Raw genomic sequence first — 26629 nt, 5'->3', positions numbered from 1 at the left:
AAATTGTCAGACACATAGAAAAACATAAACTCTTGAGCAATAGTCAACATGGTTTCTGTAAAGGGAAATCGTGTCTTACTAATCTATTAGAGTTCTTTGAAGGGGTCAACAAACATGTGGACAAGGGGGATCCGGTGGACATAGTGTACTTAGATTTCCAGAAAGCCTTTGACAAGGTCCCTCACCAAAGGCTCTTACGTAAATTAAGCTGTCATGGGATAAAAGGGAAGGTCCTTTCATGGATTGAGAACTGGTTAAAGGACAGGGAACAAAGGGTAGGAATTAATGGTAAATTCTCAGAATGGAGAGGGGTAACTAGTGGTGTTCCCCAAGGGTCAGTCCTAGGACCTATCCTATTCAATTTATTCATAAATGATCTGGAGAAAGGGGTAAACAGTGAGGTGGCAAAGTTTGCAGATGATACTAAACTACTCAAGATAGTTAAGACCAAAGCAGATTGTGAAGAACTTCAAAAAGATCTCACAAAACTAAGTGATTGGGCAACAAAATGGCAAATGAAATTTAATGTGGATAAATGTAAAGTAATGCACATTGGAAAAAATAACCCCAACTATACATACAACATGATGGGGGCTAATTTAGCTACAACGAGTCAGGAAAAAGATCTTGGCATCATCGTGGATAGTTCTCTAAAGATGTCCACGCAGTGTGCAGAGGCGGTCAAAAAAGCAAACAGGATGTTAGGAATCATTAAAAAGGGGATAGAGAATAAGACTGAGAATATATTATTGCCCTTATATAAATCCATGGTTCGCCCACATCTCGAATACTGTGTACAGATGTGGTCTCCTCACCTCAAAAAAGATATTCTAGCACTAGAAAAGGTTCAGAAAAGAGCAACTAAAATGATTAAGGGTTTAGAGAGGGTCCCATATGAGGAAAGATTAAAGAGGCTAGGACTCTTCAGTTTGGAAAAGAGAAGACTAAGGGGGGACATGATAGAGGTATATAAAATCATGAGTGAGGTTGAGAAAGTGGATAAGGAAAAGTTATTTACTTATTCCCATAATACAAGAACTAGGGGTCACCAAAAGAAATTAATAGGCAGCAGGTTTAAAACAAATAAAAGGAAGTTCTTCTTCACGCAGCGCACAGTCAACTTGTGGAACTCCTTACCTGAGGAGGTTGTGAAGGCTAGGACTATAACAATGTTTAAAAGGGGACTGGATAAATTCATGGTGGCTAAGTCCATAAATGGCTATTAGCCAGGATGGGTAAGAATGGTGTCCCTAGCCTCTGTTCGTCAGAGGATGGAGATGGATGGCAGGAGAGAGATCACTTGATCATTGCCTGTTAGGTTCACTCCCTCTGGGGCACCTGGCATTGGCCACTGTCGGTAGACAGATACTGGGCTAGATGGACCTTTGGTCTGACCCAGTACGGCCTTTCTTATGTTCTTATGTTCTTATGCCATACACGACATTGAAAACAACTCAAATAGGTAGAAACATTACAAAACGGATAAACTAACTAAACAAAACAAGTAGTTCATCTGCAAGTGTTGCCACAAAAATTACATTTCTTCTAGAATGAATGTATCGCATTCTCTTTCTTACCTTTGCCTCATTAATGGAATATTTATGCAATTAGCAGCGGCTACAGCAGCAAAAGGAACAAAACGTCCTATAAGGGGCGAGACATGCTGTGAAAAGGGGAGGAAAAGGTTTTCAGGTTTCACAATCTTTTTAAAGGGTCTTCTTAAGCCATTTTTTTTTTACATATAAAGCAGATTGTTCTCTTTGACTTAAAATTCAGAGAGAACCCACTGTGAAGTCACGGGCAAAAAAAATCTGACATAAAACTTTTAACTGACAAAACTGACAACCCTCTCTGTCAGGGTAAGCATTGGCAGGAAGGTTGAAGGGGAGACAGTCTTGACTATTAGCATCGCCGTTGCCTAGAAGTGTGAGCTTCCTGACACACCCATCAGCATAATAGCAAGGAGTGGCACCAAAGAGACCTTAAATTTAATTCCATCCACTGGCAAGGTTATATCCACCAGGCATCAATATTAATAGCTTTGTAACTAAGGGCACTGACTATACAGAAGCTATTGATCAAATCAATATGTTGTATAATCTGTTATGCTCTACTTAAAATAAATTCTCTTGAACATTTCGTCATTACTGAATTTTATCCAAAACTGATATTTAACAAAAATATGTAAGACATGCTATTATTTTTTTTTGGGGTGGGGGGAGCGGGTAAAGGAAGAGGAAAAGGTAAAGAGTCTTCTTTCATGGTAAATCTGAGGATTTAGTTAAATAACTAGACAATTTTCAACCTGAAATCAGTTTAACAGAAACATCCAGACGTACTCCATAGCAGCTTCATTAACTCTGTAATGCCAGTTTGGGACAGAGTTGCAAAAAACTGCAAAAATCGCAAGCAAAGAAATGTGTATCTTCACTCATCACTGAAGCACGTATTAAAATTAAGCATTTGGAGAACAAGAATATATAAGCTCAACAGAATCCCTTGTGTAGGATCAGGTGATAAGAAAACTCCAATTCCCTACATTTTAAAAGTGAAAGCAACATAAATATTAAAAGGGAGGTAGTGAAAACTCTTGCACGTATTGCTATTGCAAAATATGGTATTCTTACAAAGTTTACAAGTTTTAATCAAAGATTTTGATAAAAGTACTAAGTTCGTTGGCAAAAACTTCTTGACATATTTTCAGGAGTTTTGACAATAACAATAAGTAATAGTAAATAAATAGGTATATGAATAACTACATCCTACATAAATATTATTTTATGCTTAAATATCAGACTACTTATTTCACACTTTGGCTATGTCTACACTGCAACTGAACTGCAATCAAAGGTGTGATTGCAGCTGGAGGAAGCATACCCACACTAGCTTTAATCTAGCTAACTTGGCTAACACCACAAGTACATACCCAGGGTCTCAGAAGGGCTCATACAGCCTACGCCAGGGTCGGTGGCGTCATGTCTTCACTGCTATTTTTAGCCATGTTATGCCTACCTGAGCCGCAATCACATCTTTGATTGCAGTTTGACTGCAGCATAGCCATAGCCTTGGACACTTATGGCCAAATGTTCAGCCAGACTGAGGTTCAGCCTCCACGTTTGCCGGTGCAGTTTTGCATCTACAAAAAATGTTCCTGCACATTTTGTTCACATGAATGGATGAGGAGCATATATATCTTAGTGCTTACTGGTCTAATTTCCTGATTTTCTTCCAAAAGATACTTAGACATGTAACACTGCCAGTGTAAAAATGGAGTACATGCAATTTGCACTAGCAAGAGGGAGGGATGGGCCACTGAAAAATCAATCTGCAGTTCTAAACGAGCAGTAGGTAATTATAGTTCCATAATGGGAATTGTGTTTAACAAGATGTAGAGGTACCAGAGGATGACTAAGCCACTAAAATTCTACTAAACATAAAAGTTTAACTAAGAAAAATTCAATACCTTGGTTAGTGCATTAAGTCCTAGAGCTGTTGCTACAGCACCCGTAGTGGCAGAAACATAGGCTGTTCCCAGCTGGCTAAAACAAAAATAAAAATGATTGCACTTGCACAACCTGTATTTGTATTAACTTGCAAAATCTTCAAATTCTAAAACAACATGCATCAATACTGTACTAAAATAACTTAGTTTAAAAACAAAGCTGCATTTTATTAATGTGGAATCAAATTTCTCACTGCATCTTATTCTGTTCATCGCATTTTAGCTTTCGCTCATATGTCCAACTCTCTGAACTGAGGCTGTGAAGGATCGTATGTCCTATATTTAATCTGTTGATGTCCTTAATTAAAGACATTAACCAAAGCTTCTGACAAGGTAACAAGCTAATTTAGCATTCTCAAATGACTGGTTAAACAGTGCAATGAAGATCTCTATTAGAGATTATGTTGGCGTTTAAAAGATTGCTTAACTCATAGCAGTTATATTCATTTTTAAAAGGTTAAACATAATTGTAATCTCAAATCATTCTCAAGCATCTCTTCGCAACTGTGCTAATTTGTTAGCACGCACTCACACTGATTTGTGCAGTGACTCATGTCCACATACTGCATCAGAAATTACTGAAGCTCAACCATCTTCAGATAGATGGCAGTGCTGGTTACAAAGATATTTGAACTATTTGGTTAAGCATCTGACCTGACAGTAATTGGGGCATCTCCACTCCTGTTGGTGTAATTTACAATAGCGTTGAAGGACTGGTTAATCCACTGCCAGAAGACCACTGCCGGAGTAGTTCTTAAAACAAGAAAAAGAGTTTTTTTTTAAAATGGACATTAACAAAAGAGCGATGTTATACCAAGCAAGGTGAGTATGAACCTGAAGAGCTGCTAGGCTGTTCTTGTTTATCTGAGCAAAGTTATCAGAAACTAGTTTATTACAGTAATCAAAATACAGAATACATTTTTAAACAAACACAAAAACACAACTAAAAACCATATCAGCAGTCAGTATAATAAAGCACAACCCTAATTATTCACTCAAGATGGGAGGTGAATTGCAACAACTGAGACATTATGGCAAAAGCTTCACTTCTAAAAATTGAACAAAAATATACGAACTTACTTCCACCTTATATATAGACTACATTTACAGACCTGGTTATTTCTCGCCCAGCTCCACAACCACATGGATTGGTAGTTTTCTTTGGAGAACTCACACACACACACACACACACACACACACACACACACACACACACACACACACACACACACACACACACACACACACACACACACACACACACACACACACCTTTTAAATCTACTTACTCCAAAAGTTCTTCAGTCTGCTAGTGTGACATAAAACATGTCCTCTGACCCTGAAACATTTGTTTGAGTTCAAGAATCAACAGGTGATTTTTTTCATTATTAGCTCAAAGCATAAGCAAACATTTCTGCATGAACTAACAATAAACATTGATGTTGTACAGGAATGAATGTAAAATCTGTTTCAATATAGGATCAATGACAGATTCATTTGAAAAAAAAGTCTCTGAGACGTCCTCTAAATTGTGTGAATGCTACTAAGGTGATGCCTCAAGACAGAAATCCTACCTTGAAAGTATTTAAACACTTTAGCTGTTGGGGTAGCAAGAAAGCTAAAGATCATGCTTAACTTTCAAAGCTACAGTCTGAAAAACTGATGTGACTGCTATAATATTATCAAGATGGGTGCTTTAAAAATGCCTATGTGGGGAGGTGGAGAGGGGGTAACTGTTCTACTATGAATTCTGAGATGGAAAACAACCCATTAATGTGAACAAAGAATATCGATTAGAACATTCTTTCTATTAAATTCAAGTAAATTGCACTTGTGGGGCCTTTTTCAGATGACAAAATATTATAATTACCAGGTTGTTCAGTGGAAAAGCTCCAGAAGACAAGTCATTGGCAGAGACAAAGGACACAGAGATCAGCAAATCGTTTACATTTCTTAATATAGATTGCACTGATATTTGTTTTTGTTGGTTTTGATAAAGTGATAAGATAAAGTAAGGATAATTTTAGAATCACTGAATCAAATACAATAATGTTATTGCCTCTAACTTCTCCACTGGTTCTTCTAAGAAAAATAATATTATTTCAGAAATAAATAAATAAAATAAAATTCAAGTGCAAAGACTGCTCACAGAAGATACTAAGACTGGCCTTTGAAAGTAGACTCCACTGAATTTGTGAAGATTTGGAATAAGGATAATTCAGGTGCTTTTGAGGAAAAGGGAGGTAATAAAAGGGACATGGGACTGGACGACTGATAGACTGAAGGATGTTTAACACTTACTTTGCAGAGAGCATCCTACATGCCAGATCTCTACAGTAAGAATTCTCAGACAGAATCTCCTCCTCTTAGTTCTCCAGATAAATCTCCTATATGGACGGGATTTTGGAACATTCAACTTCCTCAGTTAAATGAGGAAAAACAGGATATTTGGTGAATTATTAGAGGAGGCTAAAAGGCTCACCTCACAGCTACTTCTAGAGGAAACGACCAATAAATGCAGGTAAAAGGGATGCAAGGACAGAAGAGGAAAGGAGGCAACATTTTATATTTAAAAAAGTATTTATAAAACATCTTTTAAAATGTTCCGATGAGCTAATTACATTAAATATTACCTACTTAATTTACTAACAGTGTTTGTGTTATAGTGGCATCACTTACCTATAAAAGGTCATCATACAACCTGTGATAGTCATGTTCATTGGTACCTGAGCTGACATTCGGCCAATCAAAATCATCTTTTCACCGGTGTCTGGGTGAAAAGCTGAATCATACACATATTTTGCTCTCCATAGTTCATCTTCTGTCAGCCCAGGGGCCACAATACCTTGTCTTGGAAACAAATAAAAAATGTTGTTATAAAATATAGCAATTAGTATAAACAAACAAATATGGTACCAAAGGACTTTTGGATGAACAGAATAAATTTAAAAAGACAGAAGTGAGTATTGTACTTTAGCTTCTATTGTACTGCATGTTAAGAACCCCATTGACAAGTGCATTTGGTAGATTAGCCTTTATATAGCTTGCTGAAGAAAGAATCAAAATTCCCTGCAATGGTTAGGAACCTTAGCTGATACTGCCCATAACAACATTCTACCTGTTCAAAAGAATGTAGAGATTTCAGCTATATAACTTCCATTAAAATCACTAGTAATCACATAGACAAAAACCCATGCCCAAGTCTGAAAATTTATCTTCAGGTATCTGAGAAGCTATTTATCTCAAATAATAGAACAAGTAGTCAAAGTTAGCTCTCAGTATTGCTGTCATACCAACTATTTATCGGAATTAGACAGCTCATCCATAGACCAGAGTGCTTTCTTAGCACGGGTTCTCAGACCATGTCATTTGTTAATTCATAACTCTAGATGCTACTATTTTAAATATCACATATACTTGGCATTACAAGAAGATACAATAGAATACCTAAAGGAAGCGATATTGGGTTGAAAATGTTTTAAATATTTCATTAGATGGATATAATCACCTATTGATATGAGTGACACTTAGCAAACCACAATCACTTATGGTCCAAGAAAAAAAATGGTCATTATTACTGATGGCCAAAAATATCCAACTATCATACCTGTAATCATGAACAATTTTTCTTGCATTTTCTAGTTGTTCATTAGGTAATAAAATATTCCTGGGATCCGTTACAGTAAAGAAATGATTGGCTCGTCCAACAAAAGTGCTTTGATCCCAACGGGGTTCCTTGATATTAATGTCTAATGGTATATCTGCTGACATTTTCATGAACTCTGTGTGCAAAGAAAAAATATTTCAATTTGATAATTCTTAGTAATACATAATGTACCGAGAACCTCTAAGGGTGTAATCTTGCTAGGTGCCAAACACTCTAAAATTCCATTAAAAACCCTAAATGAGCAAGTACATACTTTGAATGCAATGTATTTATCCCATATGCTTTCCGCAAACAACAAAGTGATTGGCATTAGTCAAATTGTCATTCACATGAGGAACAAGTGCAAGTTTATCTGAACATACATATATATTTCTACATTCCTTCTCTTAAATAGCTGCACAGTAAAAGAATGGTTCTCAGAAGATGAGTAACTGAAGAGCAGAATGTTATTGATAATAGCCTCACAAAATAATGGATAACGCAAAATACTAATTCAGTATTTGCTTTACTTGAATTAATTATGTATTCTCTCGACACTCCACCAGACTGGAATAAAGTGACTTAAAGCGAATTAAAAATTAAATTGAGAAGACAGGCTTTAAGTGAGTTAAACTATTCTTCTGCCACTGTATTTTGTGAGAAAGCCTGTAAAAAAATTCTGGCACAGCAAAACAAAATTAAAGTTAGAAACACACAATACAATATCTTTTACTGTAACAGCTGCATTTTCTAGACCTTACTGTAGATTATCCTTTACTTTTAAAAGTGTTACCAAGCAATCCATAACACTAAGAAGGTGTGCCAGTTTTCCTAGGCATAAAGGCAGGAAAGAGCACCTCTGCCAGTTAACCTCACAGACCTAGCAGTGTTCTACCACCTCAGTAGAACAGGGTGACTTATTCATAGTTTGCAGTAATAATAGTTGCTTCCACACCAAGAACAAATATCATCTGCTCAACCATTCATTCTGTCTAATTACTAAATAAGTCTGTGGAAAATGCTAATTAATAATGATTGGTTGGGGTCAATAAACAATTGTATTTCAAAGGCAATGCTTCTCACAGCCCTCTAAAACAGGCAAATGGATGTTAAAATACATCTAACTGAGAAGTGATGTTAAAGACAACCCGTTGTGTTTCTTATGGGTTTAAGACTGAATGGGACCATAAAAACAATGTTTTTTCAATGCATTTCTAAACATTAATTTTTAAACAGTATGGTATTCTGTCTAGTATTGAAAACAACCACAGACTTACAGACTTCAGTGAAAAAGAAAAGTAAACACATAAAACCCAATATGTGATCAAACACAAGACCTTGAGAGAATGACAGTTTCACTGTAGACACTACAGCAAAAGCAGGCAAAAGATCATACCAGCAAGAGCACATGCTCAGCTCCCCCTGACGTCACTGGAGCTGGAGCATGTCCATGTCCATAGGGGACCTAGGCTGTTGCCTAGGACGCCAGGATTTGGGGGAGCAGCATTTTGCCGCCCTTGGTGGCAATTCGGCGGCAGGGGGGTCCTTCCGCGCTCCGGGACCCGCCGCCGAAGTGCCCCGAAGACCGGGAGCGCGGAAGGACCCCCCCCGCCGCAGAATTTCCGACGACGACCGGGAGTGCGGAAGGACCCCCGCCTAGGGCGCCAAAAACCCTGGCGCCGCTCCTGAAGTAAACAGAGCCATCTACAGTCAACTGTCCTGGTTAATGGAAGCCATCAAAATTCCAAACCACCATTAATGGCCCACACTTTGCATAATTACAATAGGACCTCAGAGTTATACTTCATATTTCTAGTTTCAGATACAAGAGTGATACATTTATACAAATAGGATGACCACACTCAGTAGATTATAAGATTTGTAATGATACCTTACAAGAGACCTTTTGCATGAAGCATATTCCAGTTACATTATATTCACACTTATTAACATATTTTCATAAAATCATATAGAGTGCAACGTCACAGAGGTATTAACTCAAAGGCTGCAAACATCTGACTAAACAAAAAGCACAAATCATGAGTGCATACTGCAGCCAGTGAACACTATTGTCTGATGTTTTAAGACTGTTTTCCTGGTTTATACTCTTAATGTGTTAAGATCATTTAAGCGTCTAAATGTTTCTCTAGACAAGTGTTATTAGCCTGGCTATTTTACTACAGGAGGTCTGTGATGCACTGCTTGTGCAATGCTGTTTTAGGAATGTTGTTACTGTCTCAATAAACAGAAGCCTATGCTGTCACATGGAAGGTCATTTCAAAGACGCTCAAAGCATCCAGATTCTCACATCTTTTATTTTGACAATTGCATTGGATTAAGAGGTTGGATTATTTGGCAACAAAGTCAAATTAGCTATTCTGAATGCTGGCCTTGTCAAAGCAAAGTGTGCTAAGGTCTTTCCAACAGATGGGACCTAAATTTGAAATAGAACACAACCTTGTGAAACCAGAAAAAATAAAGATGAAATAAGGACAGTTTCCAGTAATGATTAGGGCACATGAATAGTTCCCACTGACCTAACTGGCTCACTTGCAGCAGAATGCACTACTGGTCCCCAGATAAAAAGGGTTTATCTACTGCAGTTGATGCCCAATACCTATTAGCCCAAGATCTACATCTTCTTGCCAAGATTAAAAATACTAGTGCCACCACTCCTTTTCAGGCCAGTACCTTGCAATTTAAATGGCACCATTATGTGCTGATTGTTGTTGCAATTCAATATTGTACTGTACTCATGATAATCAACTTTCTATTTAATACAGTTTTATTACCTAGCTGAATAACAGAAAACAAAATTTGTTGTATATAATTATTCAATGAATTTCACAAGTAGTCATCAAATGATATATTCATTAAATAGCCTTTGATCAGTTAAGAAGTCAGTCTAATATTGCACAAGAGTATATGTCAACTGAATTATTCAATAATTACCAGTGAACTTTTAAAAATATAGTCACTTATTATTGTACCAGCTCTACTTATTACCTCTTTCTTGCTTTTTGTCATAACTTCCTTCCATTACGAACTTCACTATTTCTTTCTCTGAAAGAACTCCAGGAAAGTGGGGATTTTTCCAAGAACCGTAAATATCTTCAAAACTGCTGTATATTTACTAAAATAAGTAATCATAAACCAGGGGACTCAAAGAGCACTAACTCTGTTGTCCAAACTTACTGTAAATATAGTTTCAGTACATGTTAAATATACAGATAACTTACATTATCTCCCATATTTCAAAGTTCCAAAATTAGCTTACACAAGAGAAGCTCAAAGTCCCCCTGGATACTAGAAGGATAATAAAAGCAACTCAGTATGGGGGTGGGAGGTTGGGAATCTAGTTCTATTATTAAATCGAAAGGGAATCTTAGTTAGGAGATAGCAGTGTCTATTTGCATTTTTTTATAGAAAGTTGGCAACCTTCCTTCATCAAAAAGGGGAAACACTTTTCTAATTCATGGACTTCCAAAGAAACAAGTTGGCACAATGACAGGCTATTTATAAAGGTACTTTGAAATGCTGAAGATACTCTTCATGATAACTACGTAACTGCTAATAGACCAGTACAATCGAATAATACAGTGACTTTCACAAAGGCTCTCAAAAGACCTTTATTAACACTTATCAGGTTTCTCAACAACTTTGTGAGGTATCATTTCCCCCATTTTAAAGATAAGGACACTGAGGCAAAGCAGTAATAACTTGCTCATGGCTACAAGGCAAGTCAAAGCCAAGAACAGAACCCAGAATGTCTGAATACTAATCTTTAACCATCTCTGCTACAGCAGTTACTTACATACTCTATGATAGTGTGGTAAATAAATTCTCACAAATTATCCAGTTGGGGGAGGGAGGGAAGGAAGAAAAAGAATTCCCACTTGTCGTCTAATGGGCTTTATAGACTATTAACTAGCATGTGGAAATAAACTGAGTCAGCGCACAGAGTGCATCATAAGCATCTTATGCTCTCTTGGTCCTGCCTTACTCAAAAAGGGCTCACACATTAAGCGTTAGTTGAAACTTCCAAGAGATCTTCAAGAGGACCACAAGCAATTAAGCAAGACTCATTGCCATTGGTATCATTAGGCATCAATTTGATCTCTGGGAGATGTCCCAATTAAGCATAAACTGGTACTTTATCTTAGGAATTTTAGTAGGTAGACTATTGAACTGATGCAGGTGATTCTACCAGATCCATGTAGGTAATGTTTGCTCACATGTGAGAAACTTGTCTGGCCAAATCATTATACAGTAGGGGCAGATTCTTTTTCTAAGCAGTATTTTATTCTTAGTAAAATGTGAGGGGGAAAAAAAATAAACCCTGCTACTTCCAAATGTTGAGACCCAGCATGTTGTGGATCTTTCCAAGCTCCCTGGGGCATGTGCTGTACCTTCCTCTAAATTCTATATAGCATCAACAATGTTACCAGCATTCAAATAATAAATGAAAATGTAAACCTGCATTTTCAGATTTTGTTAGCCTGTAATATACAATAAATTGAAACAAGCCAATATGACCTGTTTCATATATTTAAGGTAATGAACTTTTGCTTTGATACACTGTTGCCAATAGCCCATTTTTAATCTCTAACACTTAATGTGATGAATTCTTCCACAGTGCTATATAATCTTTCCTATTTCTAAGAAAGAGGTCCACAAAGAAGAACTGTATTCATTTCAAAGTGTCATTTTGTTTTTAAAAGGTTTTGACATTTACATAAGGTTCACACAGTGCCAGGGACTGTACACAAAATCATACACTGCATGAATCCTGGCTTAATCATCAAAGCAATGCTAACATTGTAAAGTTATGCATTCATTTAAATATTAGTGTTTCTCCTGATCATAAAACCAGCACTAAAGTGACAGGAAAATATCTAGAATTTCCCTGAGAGGTGTGGAGCATGTAAAATTTTAAGTCAGCTTCCATCCTGCCAAATTTAATAGGCCACATTCAGAGGTGAACTGTAAGTTACTGACTGATACGTGAGAATAAACAAGCCTGAATTGCTGTAACTTACACGAGGAGGGGAAGATCTATAAAAGAAACTAAGAAGGGGTGTAAAGTGTCTGTTAAAGTAGGACCCTCTCTGTGTAAATTACACTGACACTTTTGCACCCACATACAGAGGTATAATTTTCACCATTTTACATAACTAGAGTTGGTAGAAACTGACTGATGTTTCAATCATTTCAAGTTTTCCACTACATTTTTCATTAAAAATCTGATTTTTTTAATGAAAAGTATTTCTCACAAAAAATGCAGGTTTTCAATCACTTGTGGAGCTGGTTGAAATATTTCAACAATTGAAATATTTTGATGAAATTTTAACATTTTTACAATTTAAAAAATTCCCCGGACATTTTAAATTGGTTTTTCAACCAATTCTACACATAATCTATGAACTTCTCAGATTTCTAATAGCCTCATCACCTCCTATTTTCTTTTTTGTGTTCCTCTCCTACACTTTCCTGCATACCCTCTCCACACAGAATTCTCATCATGACTTCAATGGCGGGATCATACTCTTGGTAGTTACAGGAGCATACTCTTGATGGTTACTTTAAAACAATGTCTTCATTAATTAACATAGTAGCGCCTTAGATTTAATGACCATCCATAAAAAATAAAAATGGCCCACAACTAATGGATTTGCAACTGTGTGTTTTGTCATTTTAACTATTAAAATGTGAAGTGCATCAGTTCAGCAAGTTTTCAGCAGCAAAAGACTGTGATAATTTAAATATCAATTTTACAGAAGTGGAACATGATACGGATAATCTGAAATATGGGAGTAGGTGGGAAGCAGAAAAAGGTCATGGAAGCTTCAACTGCAAGACAGGATGGAGAGGATGCACTGTTAAGTCTAGCAGCTGTTGAAAGGACTGGCATTCCTTCACATGGGAATGAGCCATTTCTATAGAAAACAAGCGTTTACATTTTCCTTGAGGATGAATGTTCAAATGACTAAAAATTAAATAAGATGAAGAGGGCCAACAACATTGTTTCATCGGATGGACTGATTTAAATCAAGGCTATTGAAATTGTGATTTTAATCACCAAATGGAAAGCCTCGATAAATCATCAACTGGAAATGGAAAAGTAGATTACTGTAAACTTATTTTCTAAAGAAAGATGCATTCTCATTGGTTGATATGACCATTAAAACATATTGATTTACAACTAAACAGAGCTTTTACACTAGATTTGGTGCATCTTTTTGCCACCTAGGAGGGTACATTATAACTATGTACATTTATTTAAGCAATTATATAGCTTAATAGTTTCAGATTCTTATTAATAATACATTTTTAGTATGTTAGAAAATGGCAAATGATATATTGCCTATTTACTAGATAATTAACTTTCTGATCACGATTTGCATCAAGCTGCATTAGGACGGTAACTGGAATTTAATTAAACACACAAAACAGCATATAAAATTATTTTGATTAAACCAACTAACCTTAAATATTTTGGATAGATAAGCTTCATTATTTTTCCATGTGCTGGAGAGTACGTTTCCATGCTGGGTGGGGTCATAAATATTCATAATTTGAGAAGTGAGTCAAACCAGAGCTCCATTAAGGCAAAGCCAAAAAAACAGGAGTATGAGACCACCCAGGCTGGCTCAGTGGATGATCCTGATGAGACACCTGATGATGTTTCCTGGAGTCAGAGGCTGGGCTGCTGTGATGATATCAGACTCTTGTACCCACTAGCACAGGATCAAGCCCTACTGTCTATTGTGCCATATTTATAAAGTTTGACCTCAAAAGTTAAATATTTTCCCCCTTGATTCTTTCTTTACATAGAAAAGCAGCCTTGTACTCAAAGTTTTTGATAGATGCTCATGGATTCAGCATATTTATTTTTTATTTAAAAATTTTAAGAAATAATAATATTAGGCCTTAGCATATTTTAAAGAGGTTTATTTTTAAAAAGAAAAAATAATTTAACATAAATTAAAAGAATTGGATTTAATAAAAAAATCTGATTTTTATGATTATTTTCAAAAAAATATTGATTTTTATCCACCCTGTCATATTAACTTAATGCACCAAGGAAAGAATGATAAATGCCATGGCAGAGAATGTTCATTACTTATCTTTTAAAAATTATTGTAACCCCACATTTTTCATTACTACAGTTAAAACATTTCAAAATATTAAATGATTTATGAAGAATGAAACCCAACGACAATCGTGTTCACCATTTTTAGGACCCAATCCTGCCTGGAGCTCTGTGTGGGCACAGCTGTCAGTCCACATGGAATTCAGTGAAAGATGGGGACCTTAATTAGTAGCTACCTAAGAAAACAAAAGGTTTTCTTCCTCCTCTAGATTTTTTCTGTATATGGTATATTTGGCAGACGCAGAAATCTTGAGAAAATAAAAGCAAGTATGAAAAATCTAAAATACATCGAATCATCCATTGAAGTGATGGATACAATCCAAGGAGGAAAGAAAACAGTTTGTATCAAGTGAAAATGCAGAGATTCAAGATCATTCTATACACTTCGACAATAAATTTAATTTCTCTGAGTGTAATGAAACCCAAGTGCTCTGAACACATAAAGAGTAATTAGTGTAAGGAGCCCACAATTTGCAGTCACCCGAAAGTTGAAAAAAAGCTGCTAAGCTTTCTGATTTCACAGTGGAAAGCACTGTTAAAATGGTACACATCTAACAAACAGCAAGGATATTTCCTTGCCTTGACAAAATTACAAACTTTTCACAGAAATATTTTTTATATAGAAGTATTGTCCTTGGTACTATTGGGATTGTAAAATCCCAATTTTTGTTTTGTTTTGCTTGTTGGTAGACCATCTGTTAACAGAGAGGTAGGTACCAACAGTCTGAATGGAAAAAACAGTTCATGTATTTCTTTCCTGTTCTGCATAATTTATCATCCACGATCAGTAAATAGTGAAGATGTACATAAAATCCCATACAAACTAAACTATACAAGCAAACACCAACAGAACTCCACTGGCCATCACATACAGTCCCCAGCTAAAACCTCTCCAACGCATCATCAGTGATCTACAGCCCATCCTGACAACAATCCCTCACTTTCACAGGCCTTGGGTGGCAGGCCAGTCCTCGCCCACAGACAACCCGCCAACCTGAAGCATATTCTCACCAGTAACTACACACCGTACCATAGTAACTCTAACTCAGGAACCAATCCATTCAACAAACCTCAATGCTAACTCTGCCCACATATCTACACCAGCGACACCATCACAGGACCTAACCAGATCAGCCACACCATCACCGGTTCATTCACCTGCACGTCCACCAATGTAATATACGCCATCATATGCCAACAATGCCCCTCTGCTATCTACATCAGCCAAACTGGACAGTCCCTATGTAAAAGGATAAATGGACATAAATCAGATATTAGGAATGGCAATATACAAAAACCTGTAGGAGAACACTTCAATCTCCCTGGACACACAATAGCAGATTTAAAGGTAGCCATCCTGCAGCAAAAAAACTTCAGGACCAGACTTCAAAGAGAGACTGCTGAGCTTCAGTTCATCTGCAAATTTGACACCATCAGCTCAGGATTAAACAAAGACTGTGAATGGCTAGCCAACTACAAAAGCAGTTTCTCCTCCCTTGGTGTTCACACCTCAACTGCTAGAAGAGGGCCTCATCCTCCCTGATTGAACTAACCTTGTTATCTCTAGCCTGACTCACTCTTGCTTGCATATTTATACCTGCCTCTAGATATTTCCACTACATGCATCCGACGAAGTGGGTATTCACCCACGAAAGCTCATGCTCCAATACGTCTGTTAGTCTATAAGGTGCCACAGGACTCTTTGCTGCTTATACAAGCAAAGTGTTTTAACAAATACTTTGGAAACTGTCCCTATACTTAAATATACTCCTATATATAAAAAATACTTCAACTATGAAACAAGAAATGGGAACTGTGCACAAAGGTATTTTTATCATGGCTATTTTTTAAATGTATTGAAGACGCCCTACTTAACTGGAAGGCATAATTCTCTTTTCTGGTGAAATAATGAGCCTGCAGCCAAAGATCCCGGGAACTGGTACAATACCTTGTATTCATGTGGTCTTGTAACAGTATTTTAATCAGCTCTATCTTAATCAGATACATTAATTTTCAGAGAGCTAGTTTTAAATTGCCCTAGAGGAATGCCACAGCTTACTTAATCAGTCTGAAGGCACAAAAATCCAACACCAGAAGCGATCAAATAAATTTTATAACAAATTATGTAAGACCTGATTCTGATCTCACTTACACTAGTTTTCCATTTGTTTAACTCCACTCACTTCAATGGAGTTACTCCTGATTTATACTGTGATCAGAACTATATCCTTAGTGATACAAAATCTGTACCTGAATATTACGACTAATAAAATAGTAAGAAAAGAAAAATGGTGGACATTTTGGTTACATAAAATTAAGATAACTCAGGAAATCAGATAAATTTAATGAAAAGTTTTTAAAGGGAACATGCATGGGAAGTAAATGAACAAATCTTGTAAAAAGATTTCGGCAGCTACAGCCATCTGATGAAGCCAGAGCTCAACAGCGATCAAATCATTTACTGCTCTTTTTTGGCATCTTATTTTATCACTTCCAGAGATTACATTATTTAATAAACACCATCAGAAGTGGAATAATCTATTTAATAAGAGTTTTGAATCAATAGCGCCACAACATTTTCATCCCTGATGCTTCAAAATCTGAGAAAATTAAACACAAGCAGCACAATTATCTCATCAGTTATTCAGCTTCCAGTTATTGTCAGCATTCCTTTTCAAACAGCTCAGTAGCAGAGATGCTGAAAAACAAAATTAATTATGCAGACATGTCAACTATTAACATAATTCACACTGAACAGTCAAGCTGAAGTGACTGTCACAATGCAAGGACACGCACTATGGGAAAGTATTAAAAACCCCAAAGATATTTTTATATAACACAGTTAAACAATTGTTTCTGTTGTGGATATATAAACATATATATTTTTTTATTTGTTACTTTTGGACAATAATTTTTTTTCACTGATTCCAGTAACACAACACATCCACCACTTGAATTCAAAGTATATTTACTTTTTAATAAAACTTGTACATATAGATCCAGATGGTTCTAATCCAGAATTCAAGATTATGAGGAAAAATATCATAAACAACAATATTTATAAACCACTTTTCACTTATAGATCTCCGAATGCTTCATAAAAGAAGGAATCGTTATCCTGAATGTACAGATGTGGAAATTCAGTCACAGAGAGGTTATATGGCTTGTCAAAGGACAGAGAGAAAGGCAATGACAGAATTGGAAATAGAAACTAGGTCTCCTACAACAGTGTCATCCAGTGGTAAGGTCCAATGTTCCTATCCACTGGACCGCAGTGCCTCCAGATTAAGTTAGTTGGGTAAAAAAAACCTGTCCTATGTCAGTTTAGTCTAACTTCAATACAGTCTTATTAAGAAAGAAGTCAGATGCATAAAATTATGTATAACTTTCTCTCCCGCATCTCTTCCTCCTCCTTTGTCTGCATTATGTTCCATTTAGGCCCAGGTCTTGCAAACACTGACAAACATGGATAATTTTAAGTGTCTGAGTAGTTGGGACTAGGGATGCCCCAGTCCTGCAATAAATAAATAAATAAATAAATAAATAAATAAAACCATGCCTGTGCTTAACTTGATGCACTGTGAGTAGTCCATATGCAATTCTTAGCAGAAACATGGCCTGAGATTAGACTCCTCAGACCAGGGTCCTTATCTTCATATATAGTTAGGTGTGCATGGCACTTTAGAAGACATTATAAAAGATGTTTGTGCATAACAGATAAGAACTCTTTAAGGGACACTCTCAACTCATTTTTTAATTGACTAATTTTTTTTAAATCAGTTTTTGACAGAAACTTTATTTAATAGTTTTTATGTCTTTTCTGCTCCCCTTCTGATATTTAGGAGGGTAATTTGAAGGGGCATCTAAAAGCAATACTACTAAACACACTCAAGTTTGCCCCTCCTTACTTACTCTTTGATAAGATGGAAACATTTACAATTTTTTTTCAAGTGTCCTGTACTCCTGTTCTTTTTGCGGTTACAGACTAACACGGCTGCTACTCTGAAACCTGTCTTAATGGGGAATAAAGTTTATAAATATCATAAGAAGTGACAGTATCCTCCTCTGAAAATGAAACCACAAACCAGAGCAAAGTCTAAACAAGAGTTTTTAGTACAAAGGCTACTGTTAGTTTTACCATGGAATCAGCAGCAGTGGAAGACTTTAAACTTTGTTTAAAGGATAACAACAGTAGCTGCAATGGGTCTGAAAACTGCACGTTCAGAAGTCATCAGGAATTAAACTCTCAACTGTAATGTTTCAAAGTTCACTTTTTTCTTTATTAAATGTAAAATGTTCTACAGCTACTTTGTAACCTAACGCAACAGTCACAAATGAAGCAGCAACTATATGTGATACAATTAGTCATAGATTAGATGAGTTTTCGAAGGGCCCATACACTTGGTAACTTTTTTACTCACATTAAAATACAAATGAACAGCACTGAAGTTAGCTGTAGTCAAAATTTAAGGTTTTAGAACATTTTAAATTGTACTGGTTACTAAAATCACAGTGACAAATTCATTAACTCCTGGGTGAGTAGAAATCTTCTCTGTACAAGTGTTACCGGTTCTGCAGAATCTAAGCATTCATTGAATAAAGTAAAAATAAAATAAAGTTTCTAGACCTTATAATTGTGAACATAAACTTCTAAAAGTGAACCAAGTGTAAACGAGGCAGTGATGCCTTCCTAATTCTACAGATGGACATCTCTAGCGCCAGAGTAAAAAGGGGACAGCTAATGTTATTATGATGGGTGGGCAGGAGGGTTCCAACACTGCTAATGATTGAGGAGACAGCGTTTATGTACAATGGGAACTGCAACTTCCAAAACCTCAGGCAAAGGCACTAGTGTGGGGGGGGGGTGGGAAATCCCAGAAGAGGACTCTGCTGAGTTGATGTCAGCAAAGCCCCCCCACTCCCAACCCTTCTGCTTGGTGGTAGGGCGTTCTGTTGTGCTGGCAGGCAGGGGACCCACTATTTCTCTCCTTCACTCTATCCAACATCTCCCTGATCCTCAGCCTGATGATCCCTGTTTTTGGGCAGGTTGAAGTCCAAGAGAATGGCCCCAGATGCCTGTCACCATAGCAGCAGGCTTTGTTGGTAAGACAAGGGTCCTCCTGCCACTCCAGTAGAGGACTCTGTGTGTCTGACCAGCATAAATTGAATGAGGAGGAGGCAGGTTGTGTGGGAGGTCCAGCTTTAACTGGAGAAGCAGAGTGCTTCCAGAGAAAGACTAGCAGGGATGTATTTAACCTGCATGAGATAGGGAAGGAGGTTTAGCTCAGAGGGGTACTGATGTTATTTCAGCCTGCTCAGTAGGCTTAGTGTTTGGGCTAGTAGATGCTGGGCATGGGCAGTGGGTCGAGCCCCACTTCGGGGAGGCTAGCCCCTGGCTCCGCCCCTTCCACCCCCCCACCCTGCGGCTGGAGCCCGAGCCCCCCTGTTCCCCTCACGGCCGGAGCCTGGAGACCTCCTCCCCCTGGCAGCCTGAGCCCTGCAGTGGCCGGATTCCCGAACCCCTTTGGCCCCCCTCGCAGCCCAAGCCCCCCTCTGTGGCCAGAGCCCCGAGATCCCTGGCCCCCTCACAGCCCAAGCCCCCTCCACTGCCGCAGCCCCCTCCCTCCTCCGCAGCCGGAGCCCCAAGATCCCCTCCCCCCACGGCCCGAGCCCTGAGCCCCCCTCCCTGCAGCAGCCCGAGACCCCCTCCGTGGCCAGAGCCCTGAGATCCCTGCCCCCCTCGCGGCTGCAGCCCCCCTCCCCCCTCCGTAGCCGGCGCCCCAATATCCCCTCCCCCCCACAGCCTGAGCGCCGAGCCCCCCTCCCTGCAACAGCCCGAGAGCCCTTGCTGCCTCCCCGTGGCTGGAGCCCTGAGACCCCCTGGCTCCCCTCCACGGCCAGAGCCCCAAGACTCCCGGCCCCCTCTAGCTCTCCCCCCATGGCCAGAGGAGCCCTGGGCCAGCTGAAGCCCTGAGCCCCCCACAACCTGCTCAGAGGAGCTCTGGGCTGGCCGGAGCCCCCGCAGCCACACCTCCCCTCCACAGACCCCCAAACCACCCCTCAAAAATTCAAAAGCTCTTCTCTTCTTCCGGAAGAAGAACCTGAGCTTTTGCTATGCCCCATGCAGGTTCCGGGGCGGCTGAGGAAGCGGAATGTGTTATTCAGACAGCAACCCTGGGTTCATCAGTAATCGCCCTGGAGTCCACGGAGAAAATTCTGAGGAACCTAGGAAGCTGAACAGCACATACTGCCTCCTCAGCCACCCCGGAACCTGCATGGGGCATAATAAAAAGCAAAAATTTCCCCCCTTGAACCTGCAACCGGGGTCCAGCGGCAGCGCTAGGGGAGGCAGAGCCTCCTCTGGCCTATTATACCTGCCACCCATGATGTTGGGTACATTTTTCAAGCCCTGTGCAACCTTGCCTATCAGAATGGGAGATGGCATTAAAACAAACTGCTGTGATGGAAAAGCTCATTTAAGCGAATGGCAGTAACTATTAATTTAAGCCGACGCCCTTATAATTTATTATGATGCGCCACACATCACAGCATGATTTATGAGGATGCTAATGCTATGAAAATTTGGTAACCATTCTCAGTAGCTTAATTTTGAAATGAACACACTGGCCTTTTAAGAACATAAGAATGGCCATACCGAGTCAGACCAAAGATCCATCTAGCCCAGTATCCTGTCTTCTGACAGTGGCAATGCCAGGTGCCCCAGAGGGAATGAACAGAACAGGTCATCATCAAGAGATCCGACCCCCGTCACCCTTTTTGGGTCTAGAATTAAAAACCTGTGGCATGGCCATGGCTGGCCCGGGTCAGCTGACTCTGGCTAGGGCTGCAGAGATAAAAATCGCTGTGTAGATGTCCGAGGTTGGGCTGGAGTCCGGGCTCTGAGACCCCTCCTCCCTACCTCCTGGGATGCCAGATCTTGGGGTCTGGCCCAACACAGCCATTTTACATCCTTGCAGCCTGAGCCCGAGTCAGCAGACTCAGGCCAGCCACGGGTGTTTAACTGCTGTGTAGATGTGCTCTTTTTGAGTAGTCTCAGTCTTGTCCCCAATGGATATGGATTTTCCTTCCCCCAGACCTGAAAATGCCCATCATAATGACCTGTCTTTTGACAGTTTCTGTGGAGAAGCCAGGGACTGAAGACCCTGGGGACCAAACTACTCCCTCCCACCTGGAAAAGGTGACCCCTCCACCTCAAGGCTGAAGCAGTCTGACAAGGCAATGATGGGGCAGCACACATTGCAAATACTCATACTGTAACTGGTGTGATGATAAAAAGACTTCAGGCTCCAGAGACATGAGGCCAACACCTCTCATTATAATTAGTGCTAGATGGTTTTAAATGATAATTTTGGGGAGAGGAGCATCTTTACATGATGCCAAATTTTCAGCATATTTCAGATTTATCTTTGTCATTTAGCGGTGCTGTTCCCTCTCTGCGTTATGCTGGCAGCCCCAGTTTAAAAGATGATAGCTGGGAGTCAGCGGCATTGCAAGATAGTGATACAGAAAATTACAAATGAGTTGCCAAATTTTTTCTACCCTAAAATAGCATTTGCTGGTAACTATCAGTTGAAACCAGAAAGCTTTCACTGCAATGTCTACTTTTCCAACTGCATTAATAAAAACACATCACATGCTAGAACCAGCCCCTCCCATCACAACAATACTACCAGATACATTTATAAGGCAAAAAGTAAGTCCTGTTTGTCGCCTAGCAACAAAAGCTATAGTCTGTGTTAAATGGATAGGGCCTGCTGCTGAGACTGACTCTTCAATACAGCAGCCATCTTTGGTGTGTAACTTAAAGGGAGATTTCATCATTCTGCACTGAAGCCACCTCCAGATGCTAGAGGTTTGCAGCAGCAGCCAGCTCAGCAGTGTGCTTTCAATTTACAACCCCTCCTCGGATCCCTGCCTCCCCTGAATTACACATGGGCATTCACCACACATTTCTCCCCTATTTTTTCAAAGAGCTTCTTTGCTAACGAACAAGTATCAAAGGGGTAGCCGTGTTAGTCTGGATCTGTAAAAGCAGCAAAGAGTCCTGTGGCACTTTATAGACTAACAGACGTATAGGAGCATGAGCTTTCGTGGGTGAATACCCCCTGCTAACGGACAGTTATTTCAAGCTCTTCATTTCATCCCCAAAGGCAATTGCTTCAAACTTGCCTCCTCTGGAGGGTTAATGTGTTTTCTTCCCCTTATCTGTGTCAACAGGAAACTGAACCAGGAATTATTTCTTTTTAACTAGACACTCTATATGGCCCTCATCATGGTACCTTTTCTCATTATAATGCATCTTTTCCTGAAAGGATTGAAACTGAGGATCTTTACTGTGCCTAGGTATAAATCTGCCCCCCTTGCCTCCTTAATGCCCTCATCTTGATTATACATCGCTCCCCAAACCGGGTGCATTAGTCAAGTCACATGCGTGTATAGGTTGGGGGTACACGAGGAGCAGGAGCTCCAGCATAAAGGAACCCACCGGTCACCCAGGGCGAGTGTGCATGCTACTAGCTAGCCTATGAACCGTGGAGGGCACGGGCCAAGCACCGATCCCCCCCCCCCCACTCTGCAATATCATGCCTGTTTATTAATTGGGGGGTTAACCTGGAGGGAGGTTGCTGCATTAGGGGATGACCCCCAGGCCTCCCTCCTGCATAGGGGGAGGGACTCTGCAGAAGGACTTAACTCCCGGGGGAAGCTGCCACCCAGTCACCGGTCTTTTGGGGATGCGATTGTCCGGGAGGGGGCTCGCTGCAGAGGAGTACCCAGTTCCCCGCGCGTGGAGGGGGCTGCGGCAGGAAGCTTAACTCCCCCTCCCGGAGGCTGCCCCAGGTCCCCGGGGATGGGGAGGGCAGGTGGCGTTAACCCTTGCGGGGTTCCCGCTGTCGCGTACTCACAGCGCCCGCCGCTCCGCACAGCCCGCCGCCGGAAGAGAGTCAGCCAGTGCCGGGCAGGCGGGAACTGGAGGCGGGCGCCCGGCCCTGCGCGGCCCGCCGAGGGGAGGAGACGAGATGCGCGGGGGAGGGGGCAGCACCCGATGGAGACGAGGGAGAAAGAGATGGGGAGGGGGTGGGCAGCAAGGCCGGAGCAATGGGGTAGGAACGGGGAGGGGGAGCTGAGGGCGGGGAAGAGATGGGCGGGGGCAGGCAGCCGGGTGGATGGGGAAAAGCATTGGTATTAGCCGTAGCTTGTTATTTCCGTTTTGTAATGAGGCCCCTTTGCAGCCCCTGGGGGGCATTTCCCTTCCCCGGTTCCCTGCGCCGCCCCAAACTCAGTGAGATGTTGAATAAACACAATCCCTGTTCTGTTCGGGTTCCGCTTCCCACCAGGGGGCTGGAACAATGTGTATCGTAGGGGTGCTGAGAGCCATTGAACCAAACTGCAAACCCTGTGTAGGATGTAAACAACTTCAAGCCAGGGGGTGCGGTGCGGCAGCACCCCTAGTTCCAGCCCCTATGCTGCCCACTCATCCCTGTGAGGGCCGAGGTGCCTGCAGGGTGCCAGGCTCTGAGAAGCGCCTCATTACAATCATCCTTCCACAATTACGTTTTGCAGTTTTTAAGGTGTAATTTCAAAATCTGACACTTGCCTCCAAAGCAACGCTGGCCCGGGAGACCTGGAGCTGCCAGAAACCTCACTAGTTTGTTATTGCAAGGCATGGCTATCCACATAGCCACACCGCGTAGTGTAGGAGTGCTATGAATGGTGAACTATCTGTCTGCCTAGCTCTACCACACATCAGCAAGGTAGCTGTGTGTGCTGGTGTGACCGTTTAAGGCTGCTCAGGCGGAGACATGTTCTGTCTGCACAGATTTCCTATTTTTGTTCATAAGGCCTGCATTGCATTCACAAGCTTATTATTGAATTCCTCCTTGATATTAAGTAGTCTGAGATTCCAGGTATGAAAAGGGCAAAGGGAATATCAGGACAGTTCACATAGGCCAGTGTTCACCTTGTGGCAACCCTGTCAGGCAGAATACTTAGAGGCTAGCTGATTTCAGTTTAACACAACGTGAAGCTTCTGGGATATCACATGCCATGTGTAATACTCACCCAGGAGTATTCCCGATTGTGAGACACCTCACCACCTGCTCTTAGTGTAGAGAGTCTTGCCTAAATGCCTGCTGTAGTTTGGTTCCCTGAAACCAACAGCCTCTGGTCACAGCCAAGCACCAACTTGCAGGTCTTTGCAGACCTCACCCTCATGCAGGCTAGTGACAGACACATATCAACATCCTAGCCCCCCTGTAGTGTCCAGCCTGTGTCACAAGACACTCACAGCAATAGCCATGTAAGCTGTCTTCAGAGAGAGAGCGTACACACTGCTTAGCTAGCACAACTCAGGATCAGATCCTTTATAACAGCACAACACTGGAATCTACTTAAAGTGAAAACAAATATGAGTTTATGTACTGTGACAATGCACCTCTTTCATCACATGAGGGCTCAGCATTTCTCCCTCTGGCATTGGGGCTGTGGTAATATTTCACATTGGTTTGTTTAGGGTTGGCGCAAGGGGCTTCTTTAAACAAACAAAAAATACATTTTCCCAAATCCCACTGGAGTATTGCCTCTTATTAAGCTGGCTATTAATTGCCAGCCACCATCTGTAACCCACTCTGGGCCCAGCTACACTGGGAACTGCTCCAAACAGAAACAAACACAAGATTTCTCCATCTGGTGAAAAAACAGCTGTTTACCTAGGGGAAGCCCTTTCCCCCTCACTGCAAACAACCCTTCTGTAGCTTGCTTCTCATCCTTCCTCTCACCCCCCACTAAAAGAGGTTTTTAAAGGTCATTGTATGCCCTTCATTAGATGCAGATGTCCATAATTTGCACTCACCCCCTTCCCAGAACCCAACAGGACCACTCTTCTAGATTGAGGAGCAGTTGGCTCTCTGACCTTCACACCTGTCCTTGCTTTTCTTCTGTTGTGCCCCTTATTTATTGGAGTCCCGGGCTCAGTGGCTCCTCCCCTAGGCTGAGGGAGGGGCATTTAGCTGTGGGCGGGCCTGTGCCCACCCACCTCCCGGAACCCAACAGGACCACTCTTCCAGAATTGTCAGGTGTGACTTCATCACATTACAAAGATTAAAATGTAAGAGATTGTAAGCAAGGATAATAACAACAGGTTACATGTAAAACACAAGGGATAATATGCTTCTTAGAGTCTAAACTTAACTGTAACACGCTAAAGCCCTTGTCCAAAGCAATTTCTCAACTAAAACAATGTCCCAGCATTGCAAGCCCACGTGGCCAGGATGCAATTTTCATGAACGCAAAAAACACCCTCTGTTTTGCTATCCTTAGTGAAGGATATGTAAGGGGTCCTTTTTTCTTCCTCTAATAGTCCAGTAAAGCTTTTTGATGCCCCTCTTAAAGTTCACCCCCAGATAAGACTCTTCTCCCCTGTTGCTTATTCTCTGGTGTGCTTCCCACGTTGGTTTCAAATGCCCTCCCCCCTATTTTTTTTTTGTTGACTTCACATGCAGACAGGATTTCCATTGTGTTGGCTTTACAATGCTTTATTTACATTGGATACAGAGATAGGTAAATAGACATGATTTTGTCTGGCAGAAGATTTATTGGTCCACTCTGCCTTGTTGCAGACTTTAAAGCATGATTTCAGTATATATATATAATTCTTTATATAGTGTCAGTACAAACAGTTCATAATGATATTAATGACCAGTGTGACATCGGCTTTCATTTGCAACCTTACAAGATACTTTTGGGATAAGTACTATGAAAGCAGTGTGTTGAGTGTAGTGAGTTTGTCAGGCCTGATGGGAGTTGCTGACACAGAATAGTGAACTCTTTCTAGGTGGCACCAATGGTCTTCTGGGTCACATCATGAAGCTAAGTGTATAATGAAAAAGCTGACATAACACTTAACAGTATTACTGGTCACGTCTGTAACAGGATACTTCATCTGGATGACGAGCAAATTGGATCATCAATCAATTTCATGAAAACTTCAAAGGCAAAAAATGGGTGGTTCAAAGGCCAATCCTGACAATAAAGATGGACTTTTAAATTTACTTTCTCATTTTCACTTCTGCTTTTATAAATATTACAGAAAAAAGGAGCAACAGGGAAACGCTCACAGGAAAGCACAAGGAAAGAACCCATGACAGGAAAGAAATTTACTCTCAGTGCCTGGTCCTAAAATGTAATTGAGAACAACTCAACATCACTGGATATTTTTGCACAGTGGCTTCTTCTAAAAACAAAAATGCCAATGTTTGACATGATCATGTACGAATTAGTTGGCTGCATCCAATGAAGTGGGTTGTAGCCC

At 40.4% G+C, this 26629-nt stretch overlaps 1 protein-coding gene across 1 annotated transcript in view; it reads right to left on the bottom strand.

The window, feature by feature from the left end:
- Positions 1–23270, bottom strand: part of SFXN1 (sideroflexin 1) — a 41706-nt gene extending 18436 nt beyond the window's left edge. Inside the window, exons 1-6 of the mRNA XM_065409490.1 lie at positions 23226–23270; positions 7110–7284; positions 6182–6352; positions 4157–4255; positions 3464–3539; positions 1578–1663 (exon numbers count right to left, since the gene is read on the bottom strand). Coding sequence (XP_065265562.1) covers positions 1578–1663; positions 3464–3539; positions 4157–4255; positions 6182–6352; positions 7110–7279 — 602 coding nt within the window. The 5' untranslated portion in view covers positions 7280–7284; positions 23226–23270. The remainder of the gene's footprint in view (positions 1–1577; positions 1664–3463; positions 3540–4156; positions 4256–6181; positions 6353–7109; positions 7285–23225) is intronic.
- Between the last annotated feature and the right edge of the window lie 3359 nt (positions 23271–26629).

Source organism: Emys orbicularis, chromosome 8 (genome assembly GCF_028017835.1).
Source record: "Emys orbicularis isolate rEmyOrb1 chromosome 8, rEmyOrb1.hap1, whole genome shotgun sequence".
NCBI classification, from domain to species: domain Eukaryota; kingdom Metazoa; phylum Chordata; order Testudines; family Emydidae; genus Emys; species Emys orbicularis.
Note: the sequence above shows the minus strand (reverse complement) of the source record. Positions and strands in the feature narration are given on the sequence as shown.